The following is a 13,324-nucleotide window of genomic DNA, read 5'->3' as shown; positions in this document are numbered from 1 at the left end:
CAGCATGCCACAAAGCACCTGAACGTAGCTGATGCAGCTTTACTTATCTACCTTTATACATGTATTTATTATAAATAGTTGAATAAAATGAGCCCTGCTAAGGCTTGTCCAAAGTCTCTTTGATCCTGTCTCTGTGATGAGACACAGCAGAGGGCCGCGCTGCTTTTTCAGTCCCCATAGATGTTTAAATACAGCTGAATTTGGCAGGTTGTTTTCCTGCAAAACATCAACCTCTTTGTTCTTATTGATGAGTTTTATCTTGTGTAGTGTCTTCTAATGTTGAGATGTTCTTTAGGTGGCATTAAGAGGCTTCTCAGAATCTCAGTCTTCATCTTTAGATGGTCAGGAAAAGGGTCAGGGCAGTCATTAGGTACCAGCAGGATGTGCTGGAGGTGGGGGGGAACAATGGCCTGAGAAGAGCTCCTGCACAGCAAACTGACTGTCCTTTTAAAATACATTTCAGGAGACATGTCTGAAAGCAAAGCCAAGAAGATCGAGATAAAAGACGTGGATGGGCAGACACTGAGGAAGCTGATTGATTACATCTACACAGCTGAGATAGAGGTCACGGAAGAGAACGTGCAGGTGAGTCTGCTTCAGCCTCTCCCCTGGAAACCCAAGTCAGAAGCTGGCACCTCAAAGGCCTTTGGGGATGAGTGATCTCTTCAGGCTGCGGAAAGTAAAAGGTTGAACTTGAAAAGAGCTCTTTCCAGCCTTGTTTAGTCTTGAGGCAGTTTGCTGATTTGCCTGCACTTAAGTCTTATTGCATTTAGCTTTTGTATCAAGCTCTTGTAATGAGCTTAGGCATTTGCCTTCCAAGAAGCTGTGCTGCCCTGTGGGTCAGTCTGTCAAAGGTCAAAATACACTCAAACAAGCAGCGAGTCAAATGTGGCTTAAGGTCATGGCAGAGGAATCTGGCTGTTAGTTTTTAAGTTCTTCTGGGGAGTTTGAATTGTTTGGCAGAGCTTTGAGTGGAATATATTGTTAAAATGAGGGCATTCTTCCCTTCTTTGTGTGCATTCTGTCTTGCAGCTCTTTGAGGTAAATATTATTCTGGAAGTGGAAGGAGTAATTGAAAGGCAGCCTACAGACAAAGCAGGATGCTGAGGAAGAGTGTTTTGTTGTCTGTGTCACATGGCTGTGGCTACTGGTAAAGCTTTTTCTTTGTGCTAGTATTTATGAGAAGAAAAGGGCTGTGCACTTAGCTGCTGATGTCTGGAGGGGTTGCTGGGAGCTTGTTGCTTGTTCCTCATTCCTCATTTTTGTTTGCAAGTGACAGTTGGAGCCTGGTGTCTTCCTGCTTGTGATCTGAGCATGGGATGGGATATCAGCAGTCATTGTCACTGGAGAGGGAGAGGAGAAATGCCACGCTTCTGTTGACCTAATTAAGATAGCAAGGCTAGACTAGTTAGAAACCCATTACTGCTTGAACGCAAGTTACTGCTGTGGATGGGACATGTTCGTCTGCTCCAGGCCCCTGCTGTGCTGTAGCATGTGGCTCTTCCTGCGTGAATCTAACAAGTACTGTTAAACCAAGGAAGTCAATGCTTAAACCTGTTGCAGATCCCCTCCTTCATTGCAGTGTGTAGTTGAGCTTGTAGAGATCTGAGATACCACATAACATCAGTGATTTATAGTGGGAAAGCGAGGTGAAACTCCTTAAATTTATGGTGTCCTCCATTGCTGGAGGAAAAATGGCATTTATGTACCATCAAGCTGGCATTTTCCTTGGGGAAATGTGAAGCCCCCATGAAGCATCTGCTTTCCTTCCATACTGCTTGTTGGTAGGTGGCCAGAAGCACCTACTCAGCACATGGAATGGGCTGAGCTCAGGCTGCTGTTTTGTGTGCTGGAGCCATTCAAACTGCTGAATGGAGCTCGCTGGAACTTACCATGCGTGCTCCAGCTTTCCTTCATGAGAGCATCGCAGCGCTCGTGTGCAGCTGCACCTGGCACAAGCAGCATGGCATCTGGGGCAGGCTGTGGTGCCAGCTCTGTCCTGCTCTGAGTTGGCAGGAGAAACCAGCCTCCAAAGCCCAGATGTTGTATTTTCTGATCAAACAGAAAACTCAATCTTTTTTTTCAGTAAAACCAAACGATATCCTGCCTTGCAGTGGCCTGGGGATTACAAGGAGTTGAAGTAAGAGCTATGCAGGTCTTCATATTTTGGCTCTCAGCTCTTGGACAGTAAGATCAAAAGTATGTTTGGTGAATACTAATCTTTAGGCATAGAGATTTTTCCAATCTAATAAACCAGGTTTTTTTCTCTGTGATTTATTTAAATAACCACCTTGTGAGCAACTGTAGGCTGGAGTTAAATTAATTCATGAAGACTAAGAAATGAAGCTGATCTAGGGCAAGATTAACAGACTAATCTAAATTTTATTATGTGTTAAAAACGTCTGTGCTTAAAATGTTTTATGGCATTTAATATCATTTTATGAAGAAGCCCATCAACGTTTTAAAGGGAAGTTTCCATCCTGCCTGTGGGTTTTTTGTTGCTGAGCAGATTGCTGTAAGTGGGTTAATTTCCACCTGTGGCCACAGGAAGGTCAGCAGAAAAGAATTTTCTCTTATTCTTTGGAAAGGTTCACAGCAACGAAGGCAAAGCAATGAAAGGAAAATGGAAGAAGCAATTCCTGGATTAATGTGCCAGTGAACTTCATTACAGAAATGACAAGAAAAAAGATTGCTAAGTGGCATGAAATAAGCAGATGCAGCCAGTGTATCAAACACATGAATAAATGGGAAGGCCTTGTCAGTGGGCAAGAATGGCTTGGGTTGGAAAACACCTCAAAGTGTCCAACCCCCTGGTTGTGAGCTGGGTTGCCAACCACTATATCAGACTGCCCAGGAGCCCATCAAGGCCTTGGACACCTCCAGGGGTGAGGCATCCATAACTTCTCTGGGCAGCTTGTGCCTCACTGCCCTCTGTGAAGAATTTCTTCCTAACACATAACCTAAACCTCCCCTCTTCCAGTTTAAAACACGGGTGAGAGCCAGCCTGACCAGCTTTATGTATTGGAACCTTATTTTCAGAGGGATCATGAGGTGATACAGGCAGCAGTGGGATGGCTCAGGGATCACTGAGGAAAAAAGCTGTGTGGTGCAGTTTGTGTAGAAGTGAGGAAAACTGATAGGAGCGAATTAGGGAAGTTCACTGATGCTCACTGAAGCGCTGTTTGGGCTGCAGATGTCCAACAGACTTGTCCATGGTGAATACTGCCCCTATTTAGCACGTCATACCCGTTCTTCCCAATGACACTTAATTACTTGCAGGCAGCCTGAGAATTACCCTCCCAATTAAGAAAGTCGTTACCATTAGGTTTGTAACGATTCCCTGGGAAAAGTGCTGATTAACCCGATTTCACAATTAAATGTTTACTGATGGAGCACAGAGTACTGTATGCACGGTGTGTCCTTGTCTGCTGCCACAGTCTGAGGCATGGCTCAGATGGAAAAGAAAATGAAGAGATGTCTGGAAATCGGTTTACTGGGGGAAATAGATGTTGAAACTGCCAGCTTTGCAGACACAGCAATCATAATAAAAAATGACTTGAGAAAGGAGGAATAAAGCTTTGCTGGAATCAATAGCGCTTCCTATTCAGAAGCGTGCTTCTGCACCTCAGGTTTCCCAAAGGACTTAAAGACTTCAAAAGAAAGGAAGGAGAGTGTCTGAGGTAGATGCAGTTTCAATACAGTCGCGGTACAGGGGTGCTAAGTGGGTCATTTCATCTCCCTTCCTACTGTGTGCTTCAAAAGCGACAGTAGGTTCAAGCCGAGGGTAAGGCAGACAGCCTTTCAGCTCAGCTTTAGGAAATGCAATGAACTAGGACTGTTTTCTCTCTGCTGCAAATGCTCCGTGATTGGCATCATCCTCCCGGAGTGCTGCAGGCCTTCAGCTGCAGGCTGAGCTCTGCTGGCCTGCTGTTCTTCCTATGCCTTCGGGAAGTCTTCTAGGTTGGATTGTACCTGTGGCACCGGGGGCTGTGCTGGGAGCCCGGCAGGTGTTCCTCTGCTTCCTTATCTCACTTCTCACAGAGAAAAACAGCTCGGCTGTTCTGTGTGAAGTCGGAGAAGGTAGATCAGGAGGGAAGCTGCAGGCTGCTCCCTGTTTTCCCTCTTACCTTTATATCCCTTCTTATGCCTGTTCTTGGAGGTTTCTGGCTTCCTGATCCCACATGTGCTGCTTTGGCTGTGTCACCCAGGTGGAGCATTCAGCACTGTTGTTCATACTCAGCACTACGTGGTAGCAACCAAGGAATGGTAAAGGTTTGTTGCCTTCCTTACACTGAAAAGCCACGTGACTGTAATGTCATTTTATATGTCATTTTATCTCCATGTTCCGTGTGCAGTGTAGAGCTATATGATGAAAACTGAGTGTTTAACCTGCCCTGCAGATGCAAAATCTGCTTGTTTCTCTGCTCATGACTTCCCCTTTGAGCTGTCTCCCTGTTTGGACAGATGTGCGATCCCAGCTGTGGCTCTGGATGTGCTGCTGAGGATTACAGCCAGTACCCTTCCTGCCTTCCAATTTGACTAAATTGTCAAAGCAGCTTAAAAGCTTTAATGTCTCCCTTTCCTTGGGGAAGTGCTCCTCTCCCCATCTGCAGAGGAGGAATGCTGTGGGTTGCCTCTTGGCTGAGGTTACGTGCAAGCTAACTTTGGGCTCTGAAGTCCAGCGTTAATGCCCTGAATGTTGAAAGAACCTTACAGCAGCACAGATCGCTTTTGATGTCGCTAAACTAGAAACATCTTTCAGCCAATGGTTTATGAAAGTATTTAATAGCACAGACAGTGTTCTGTAGAATGTGAGGCTGGTGCAGAGTCTGTAGAAAGCACAGCTGGAGAAATAGATGGTTACTGCTGTTTGGTGTCACAGATGAGATTCTGGACATAATGTATTTAGCAAGGAAATCAGTCTCAGTAGTATAACACACGATTTTGGTTCAACTACAAAAGACAGTTGGATTTGGTAAGGAGGTTGAACAGTATTTGTTTTAAATTGTTTGCAGTGGTTGGCGTTCAAATACTAAGAGCTGAATTCAGACCCAAGTGAGTAACTTGCCTGGGTGTTAATGAAGCTGGAGTTGGGTCCTACTGCATGATTAGGCAGGGCATTTCCTCCTGTTATTTCTAAAGGAAACAGGCATTGTGCTAGCGGATATCCTTTGCTTGCTTTTCGCCTTCCCTGGTAAAAAAACAAGTAGAGTGGTGAGATCTTCAGCTGGGAAATGAGAAAAGAAAATCTACTCATCTGTTGATAAGCTATTTATATCCTTCTTTTAAAGGGTTATATGATAATGCTCCTTTTGAAATAACTGCAGTGGTGTGAGGTTCCTTCCCTGCTGCCCAGCCAGGCAGCCTGAAGCTGCAGTAGGAGAACTGGGATGTCCGAAGGGATTTAGACATGGGTATCAGTGATGAGCATCCTCCATCCTGAAGGCAGCACCCCAAACGTTTGAGCTCTGCAGCACACCTGTATGTGCGTAATTAATAGGCAGAGCATGTGTAGAGGAGTCTTTGGTTGTGGGTGGTTTGTAGGCAGGTCAGGCACTTGCCTTTCTGCTGATAGGAGATGATTCAGCCAGATAGTAAGTTGCTCACAGCTAGGTTCCAAAGCCACAAGAGCATTGCTATCTTGATTTAATCAAAACCACAAACTAATCTCCTCCTGGCATCGAGAGGCCTGGGCCAAAATGGGCTCCCAGGTTAATTGTTTTCTTTTTCTATTTACTGTTGCCTGTTGGAGTGGCTGGTGGCAGCACTCAGATAACACAGAGCTGGGCTGGAAAGTGCCAGGGGCTTAAAAAACACCTGGGGCAGGCTATGAGTGTCCTGCCATGGTGGGAAATGGGAGTATGGGGGGAGGTGAGCGGGGAGGGCTTCTTCCCTTCTCTGGCATTGAGATCCAGGGAGGTGAATGTTGCTGACCTACTTTTTGTTGAGCAGCTATTTGATGCAGGGGGTTTTCATGGTGGGTTTTTTGTTGTTATATGTGTGTGTGTGTGTGTGTTGGAAACAATTTTCCAGAAATCTGTGCTCAGATGGTGTGCACAGATGCCCAGTTTGAAGGCCACGTGCAGAGCAGAGCTGCGGAAGAGCTGGGATAAGAAACGTCTGCAGTTGCTGTAAGACGTAGGAAAGGAAGTACCTGATGTCACAGGCTATAAGATCTTGACCCACGTTGTTCTCTACTTCCTGTCCTTGCTCACTGACCTCCAAGATGGTCTTTCCAGCGGATGTTGCATTCTTGATCCATTTTTGTCTTCTTTTTCTGCCTTTGATTCTGTAGGTACAAAGCAGTACCTCACTTACAGATGAGCAGTGCTGAAGCATCTACAGCATTTTGTGGGGGGTGGGATAGGGGCCAGGCTGTTGATTTGAATGGCTGACCATGTTTTTCCTGACGGCTCTACTGTCACCAAAACCTGCTTGAGCTTGTTGCAATCCCTTTTCATACTGTGGGGTAGTTTGGGCACCTTGCAACGTCCACAGTGATGCCTCTCTGCCTGGAGAAGGGATTACATTGAACTTTTGCAAGTTGGGTGTCAGATTTTAATTGTTGCTAACTCTAGTTTTCCTTTCTTGTTGTTGCAGGTATTGCTGCCAGCTGCTAGTTTATTGCAGCTGATGGATGTTAGAAAAAACTGCTGTGACTTTCTTCAGTCCCAGCTGCATCCCACAAACTGCCTTGGAATTCGAGCCTTTGCAGATGTGCACGCGTGTACCGAGCTGCTGCAGCAGGCAAATGCTTATGCAGGTGAGCAAAAGGTCATCCCTTTGTCGAGTTAAACCTGCTTGCAGTCACAGCAATTTGTAGCTTGAGCAAGGTGTGCATATTCATCACGCTTCTAGTATCAGACCAGCAAAGGAAATTGTCTGTCCTGTTATTGATTTCTGACTTCTTGTGATACTACAAATGATGAAATGTAGTTTGGTGGCAGGGAAACCAGGAGGTGAAATAAAAGCAAACAAAAAAACCCAATAAATGAAACCCCAAACTCTGTATCCCAGCTCACAAAGTAGTTGCTCAGTATATTCCTCTTTAGCTCTCTGGCTTCCTGCTGAGCAGCACAGAGTTGGTGTCCCATTACCCTCTCACAGGGTGGATTGCTGCCTGTTGAGTGCAGCAAGCTGTAGTTGGGGGATTTGTGTGTTCTGTGAAAAATTGTCAGCGGGCAAAACTAAATCTTGTGGGTGGGAATGGGGACACTCATCTGAAACAGACTGTTGTGCAACTTGAGCCTCTGGTCTGCGGAGCAGTGGCAGCTTAAGCTGTGGGTAGGTGAACTCTTGTTTCTTTAATTCCTTGTTAGTGGGTGTTTGGTTGCAGTAAGTAGGTGCAGGCAGAGGCTTTCAGCATTCCTCCTCTACATTGTAAATGTGAATTTGTTTCAAGCAGGCACGTGCTCTTTGCTCTGCAGCACTTTCCAGTCTCCTCTGGGAGAGTTGCCCTTGAATTTTGCTTGGGAATTCTCTGCTCAGTTTGTTTTTCTGTGTTTCTGTCTATTTATATAGGCAAAAATACACCTGCTCTCTCCCAGAGCACCTGCTCTGTCCTGCAGTGTTTTCCTCGGTGTGTTTTTTGTCCTTAATTGGGCCATAAGTAGGCTCAGTGGGATAAAAACATGCCTACTGAGTCCTCCCCTATTCTCCTGCAAATAAAAGTAAAATCTTTTCAGCTGCTCTGGCTGTATTATCCCCTAGAGGAAAAGGTACCCTGGAAGGAATGGTTAATTGTGTAAAGGCTTGCTTGTAGTATCTCATTATCCTTGCTTCCAGGCCCTGTTTAATCTTTAATTCAACAAGCAGTGCATTCACTGTATATTTATTTGGTTGTTTGGCAATTAGAAAGTCTGCTTTGTTGTTTTATTGGCCTTTATAAGTCCCAGTTAGTACAATAGCCCATGTAATGTTAATGGAACTCCATTAATAAAAATGCCATTAAAATTCTTTTTGCTATGTTGTTTATGCAATGGCCTTAAACCAAGACAGAAGTCTCCAGGCTCCAGTGTCCATGTGTATGTGAACTCAGTTGCTTGGGCAGTGCTTGGTTCTGCCCAAAGGAGAATTTCAGTAGGCAGAGGAGTTGCCTTGATGGAAGCAGGCACGAGTTACTTTATTAAAATACATAAACATTTTTACTTGCTTCCAACAAATAATAGAGTTCAAATATCTTTCTGCTTCCAGATGCCAGTCCAGAATGAATAGTAGTTTGTGTCCAGAAGTCAGAGTGCACACAGATCACTGTGTTGGGAGCGTTTCCTGTTTTTTCAAGTATTTAAGGCCAGAAGATCAGTAGATCTTGTATGTTATTTCCAGCATAACACAGAATATTAAGCTTTATCCAGATAGTGGTATCTTTAGTCAGAACCTTTGGCTTAGCTGTTGAGTTTTAGCGCCCATTGGGTTAAGTGGAGTCTATGACTGGGGAAACCAAATGTCCCCTGCAGCATTGGGAAGGCGTGGTTAGGGTGAGTTCTGCAAGGAGATCCCCTCTGGAAGTTGTGCCAGTTTGTGTCCATGTGGAGCTGCTTTTTGGCAGGCAAAGCTCTTTGCAGAGATGAAAACAAGAAGCAGGTCCCGCTGCAAAGGGAGCTCTTTGGGTATGTGAGTGTGAGCTGCTCCAAGCTAAAGAGCTGTGTTTCAGTCAAAGGTAAATGGGATGTGGCAAATGGCAGGATTAAATTGGTGTAAATTGTTAGAAATTATAGGAAAACTAAAATTGCCTGCAACTGGCTGATGGCCATTTTGACCTAGAAATTCTTTCCTAAAAAATGCCTTTTGGTTAGATGTAAAGCATGACAGATGTGATAATGATCCCTTTTGGATGTGTACTGCAAACTGAATTCTTCCAGTTTAGCATTACAGGCAGAGATGTGAATTGCTGTATTTTAAGTGGCTCCCAAAGTTACAGCATGGAGAGATTTGGAGGCATAAAGGAAGAAGAAACTTGTACAATTGCAGTCTAAGTGGAAGGAGGCAAAACTGCCCAGGAAGGTGGGTGATGAGGGTTTGGAGGAGGAAGGTGAAGTTTATGCATGCCCAGAAAAAATTAGAAGGTAGAAGCAGAGAAGGAGATCTGATCCCATTTGTGTGTAGGGGATGAGGTTCCACTCTTGCCCATCTCCCTGTGTTCCCCTTTGCACACACAGATGGAGCTGGATGCTCTGGGTCCCCTCACTGTTTGCTACTGACATGTATCCGCCAAACTGACTGTATTTGGCTGATGCATGTTAGAAGTGGGCTTTGCTTTGAATACCTACACGTCAGGGACCCTTGCTGGAGTCTCCCAGCCCAAGTATTGGGCAGGTTTGATTATGTCCAAGCTGCTGAAATGGGTAAGAGTTGGCTCTCGGGGTAGCTGGGTTGTTTACTTTTCTTATGGAAGATATTGACACTTATCTCAGTTTTTACCAGTACTCAAATTTACCCCTGGAAGGAACTTTGTGGCTTTGCAGAACATTAAGTTCTAGTTTATGTTTTATTGTTATTTATGAAAGAGTCTTGTGGGGCTTGTGTTACTTTAAACAGCATCACATTTCTCAACCTCCATGCAACTGTTTTCTTTTCCTTGTGCCACCATTCAGATGTGGTGTATTGTTTGTCTTGGTTGCTCATAGCTGTAATAATAATGGTTCTTCTGAATGCTGCAGTCCTTCCATTGACTGAAATCATTATAATTTTCTGTTCCCCTTTTCATCTGTTGAACAGAGCAGCACTTTCCTGAAGTGATGCTAGGAGAAGAATTTCTTAGCCTTAGTCTGGACCAGGTTTGCAGTTTAATATCAAGTGACAAGCTCACAGTCTCCTCTGAAGAAAAGGTACAGTAAATTGTGTAGCAATGTTTAAGAGTGTTGGAATGTTTCTAGATTTTTACATTGGAAACTGTTCTTGCATTATTCTCTTTAGGGGCCATTTTCCAATAGGGCTCATGAAAGGAAAATTAAAAATAGTGCAAATCCTTAAACCACATTTAAATGACCTTCAGTTGGTTGTTCTTTATAGAAAGTAATGATTCTCTGATCCGTATCTCTTCCAAAAGCCCTGGGGGACAGAACTGAATTCCAACCTCCCATCTGCTGTTGGTGCAAAGCTCATATTACCTGTTGTAAAACCTCAAAAATAGGTGAATTGCAGTAGGGCAGGGAGGAGTGTTGCCTTGTGTTGCATTTTGGACAGAACAAGGAATAGAAACCCGCAACCAAAATGGATGGAATGTTTTCCTGACATTGTCAGTTGTTTTAATGGAAGAGAAATAAACCTCTGTTGTGGTTGATGTTTTGTGGTCGAAATGTTGAACTCATCTCATGCAGTGCTGGATAGGAGCGGGAGCAGTGGGTTATGGCACCTGGTTTGTTCCATGTGCAGCCCATTTTCAGCCTGCAGTAGGGCTGTATGTCCCAAGGACAGGGAAGAGGGATGCCTGCAGGGGCTGCAGGAGAGCTTGGTAGTTACCTGCCTTGGGCCTTCAGGCCCCTCTGGTGAATGCTGTGTTTTGGTGGGGTTGGACCCTAGTGTGTTGGGCACTGCCATTCTGTCCTCCAGTTTCACACCCATCCACCCCAGCCCATCAGTGCTGCAGATGTCCATGTACTTGGGCTCATATGGTCCATGTAGCTTGCCAGGAAACCTGCAGCACAGAAGGTGTAGATGCACATAGACCTCATTGAGATCCCAGCCTGCACACTGGGAGCACGGAGGCGTTTCAGCAGCGTGCTGCTGCTGCTCACACAGGGCTGGAAGGGGAAAACAAACCACATGAGCTCCTGGCAGAATTGCTTTGTATGAGCCAAGCTGTGTGCAAAGAGAAGTGCACGTTTACTAACCATTTTTTCCCAGTCTTCTGCAGCATTGTTAAAAAGCTTTTATTGGCCTTGAGCCCAGAGAAATCAAAGTGCCCACTCCCTCATCTCCACTTTATACAGTCATGACCAGTATTTCTTTAGCTGGTTCTAAACGTTGAATGTGCAGATTGGTGGAAGGAAATAGAAGCATAAGCTGCATGTTCCAAACGGCATGCTAATAACAGGAGATAAGCAGAGAACAGGGTTTGAACGTAAATGTGAAATATGTGCTGGAGTCCAGTGAAGTGCTGAAAACTGAGTGCAGATGGGCATGCTGCTGCTTTGGATTAGCTTCACTATGATGGATGAGCATGTGGACAAGCAGTTTTCCTGACCTTTCCTATCTGCTGATGTAATTGATATATCTGTACCTGTACATGCATGTACACCCGTGTGTAGATAGGTAATTATTTTTCAGCAGCAAAATATAGTAGAGAAGTACCTGAAACGTTTGAGGGCTAAGTTGTCCTAACAAGACTTAATGAGAGGCCTTCATGCTCCTGTACTTGCTGTGTCCCACTCGTCTGCCAGAGCATCACCACCTCTCAGTGTCACAGCTGAGCCCTGGCAGGGCCAGAAGGCAGCAAAGGGTAGGGAGAGCATTGCTGTTACAGTGCCTCAGGTCCATGTATGTGTTCTCTCCTTCTGCCACCCCTCAACTGATACTAATTGGCTTAATAGATTGTACTCCTTAACTCTTGGCATGCTTGCATCCCTTGGCTCTCATGACTACAGAAAACGATTTGCAGCAGGGTAGTGTAGGTATGTGCCTACCTCTGTATTGTTCACCAGCGCCGAGGTGGTTAATTCCTCATACACTCTTGCTGCTTTACCTTCCTTTCAGAATGTTTTGCTGTCATGTCCCTCTGTACCTGGATTAATTGCTCCAGTGCCCTGTTGGGCTGGTGCAGAATAGGTTAATGCCAGCATGTCTGTGAGCTAAACATTGCTTTCTGCTCCTTCCACGCTCATTTGCAATTAAAAATCTGGTAACAACCTAGTTTCCATTTTAAATGCCTTGTAGCCAAAGTGAAATTGTTTGTTTGTTTATTTGCATTTGAAAACTCTTGAAGCTTCTGCAGTGTTTTCTTCTGCTGATCGCTGGGGTTTGATTACCGGGCTCCCTGTTGCTTGCTGAAATCCTATTGCAGCTTCCTGAATTCCAAGCAGTTCAGCAAGAGCATTTGTTGGCATAGGAAATGAGGCTCCTGCTTTACTGCTCACTTGTTTTTTTTAAGAGCATAGTTGAGCAAAGAGGAGGAAACCCCTCTGCTCTGTGTGAGTGTCTGTCAGTGCCTCCTGCAGACGCACTTACTGCAACAACTGGGGAGCGAGGTGGTGCCCTTGGTTCCTGTTATCAAGTTACTGACATTGGGACAAAACCAAAAGGTTCCTTGGGAAAGGATGGGAGAAAAAGAAAAGTGTCTTTAGAGATTGCCCTGAGCACAGGGTGACCCTGGTGAGCAGGCACTGGACAAGGGCAGCTGTGCAGGGCGATGCTCCCAGAACCTCACCAGAAAGCAGAGTGGGGTCACAGCTGTAATTTTTCAGTAGATGCCAGCTGAGTGTCAGACTGTCATTTGGACACTGGGATGCTCCACTGCAGAGATCAATATCCTGCTGTATTACAGCTGAGACTGCACTCCTAGCTGTCCTGACTGCTCAGCATGCCCTTGTTTCCCTGTGCCTGTCTTATCTGGGTATTTTTAGATCTGTCCTATGGGTTTCTCACTCTGGGGGACGTGGTGTGTTGATTAAGCAGAGAGGTGAGCGCAGCGACTTGCTGTTGGAGCTGGCTCCTCCAGGAGGGGTATTTGTTATCGGTGGTAATGGTTGTGGCTGATTTAATGAATAATGTCCAGTGCAAATGTCAGAAGGCCATTTAAGTTTCCTGGCTGCCTTCCAGGAGCTCTGTGCAAGAAGAGGTGTATGATTGTCCTGGACACATGCTCAGCTCAGGGAATGATACAGCACAGCGACATGGGAGGTGCTCGTTAACCTGCATGCTTAGCTCACCTCTTGGCTACTGAGGCGATCATGTTAGCTATAAGCTGTCCCCATTTCTTCTTCTGTTTGTCTGGTAGAGGTCTTGCATCTCCTTCAGTATTGCAGAATGCAGTGCTTCTGATGTGGGCGAGATGACTGCAGGCTTGTTTGTTCTCTGCATTCATTGTGTTTTTATCTGCGTAGGTCTTTGAAGCAGTTATTTCTTGGATAAATTACGAGAAGGAGTCTCGCTTAGAGCACATGGCTAAACTGATGGAGCATGTTCGCCTCCCCCTTTTGCCCAGAGATTACCTTGTACAGGTCAGTCTGCAAATAAGTAATGAATATTGCACTTAAGCTTCTTAATCGGTGGCTTGGCTGTTTGCTTCTGAGATGGCTAATTTGGCGTGAAGCGGAGTCTGTCAACAGAGGAATAAAAGGGAAAACTGGGTGGACTCTGAATTCTGTGTGTGTTTGTGTTCATGCAT

At 45.2% G+C, this 13,324-nt stretch overlaps 1 protein-coding gene across 4 annotated transcripts in view; it reads left to right on the top strand.

Moving 5' to 3' along the window:
- The window catches only part of KLHL3 (kelch like family member 3), a 107,218-nt gene that overhangs the window by 79,315 nt on the left and 14,579 nt on the right, over positions 1 to 13,324 (top strand). For 3 of the 4 annotated variants that reach the window (XM_032447490.1, XM_032447489.1, XM_032447491.1), the window contains 5 exons: positions 464 to 585; positions 1,033 to 1,041; positions 6,601 to 6,763; positions 9,718 to 9,827; positions 13,041 to 13,157. In XM_032447490.1, coding sequence (XP_032303381.1) covers positions 464 to 585; positions 1,033 to 1,041; positions 6,601 to 6,763; positions 9,718 to 9,827; positions 13,041 to 13,157 — 521 coding nt within the window. The remainder of the gene's footprint in view (positions 1 to 463; positions 586 to 1,032; positions 1,042 to 6,600; positions 6,764 to 9,717; positions 9,828 to 13,040; positions 13,158 to 13,324) is intronic. The other variant, XM_015875682.2, reaches the window with a different exon arrangement.

This window comes from Coturnix japonica, chromosome 13 (genome assembly GCF_001577835.2).
Source record: "Coturnix japonica isolate 7356 chromosome 13, Coturnix japonica 2.1, whole genome shotgun sequence".
NCBI lineage: Eukaryota > Metazoa > Chordata > Aves > Galliformes > Phasianidae > Coturnix > Coturnix japonica.
Note: the sequence above shows the minus strand (reverse complement) of the source record. Positions and strands in the feature narration are given on the sequence as shown.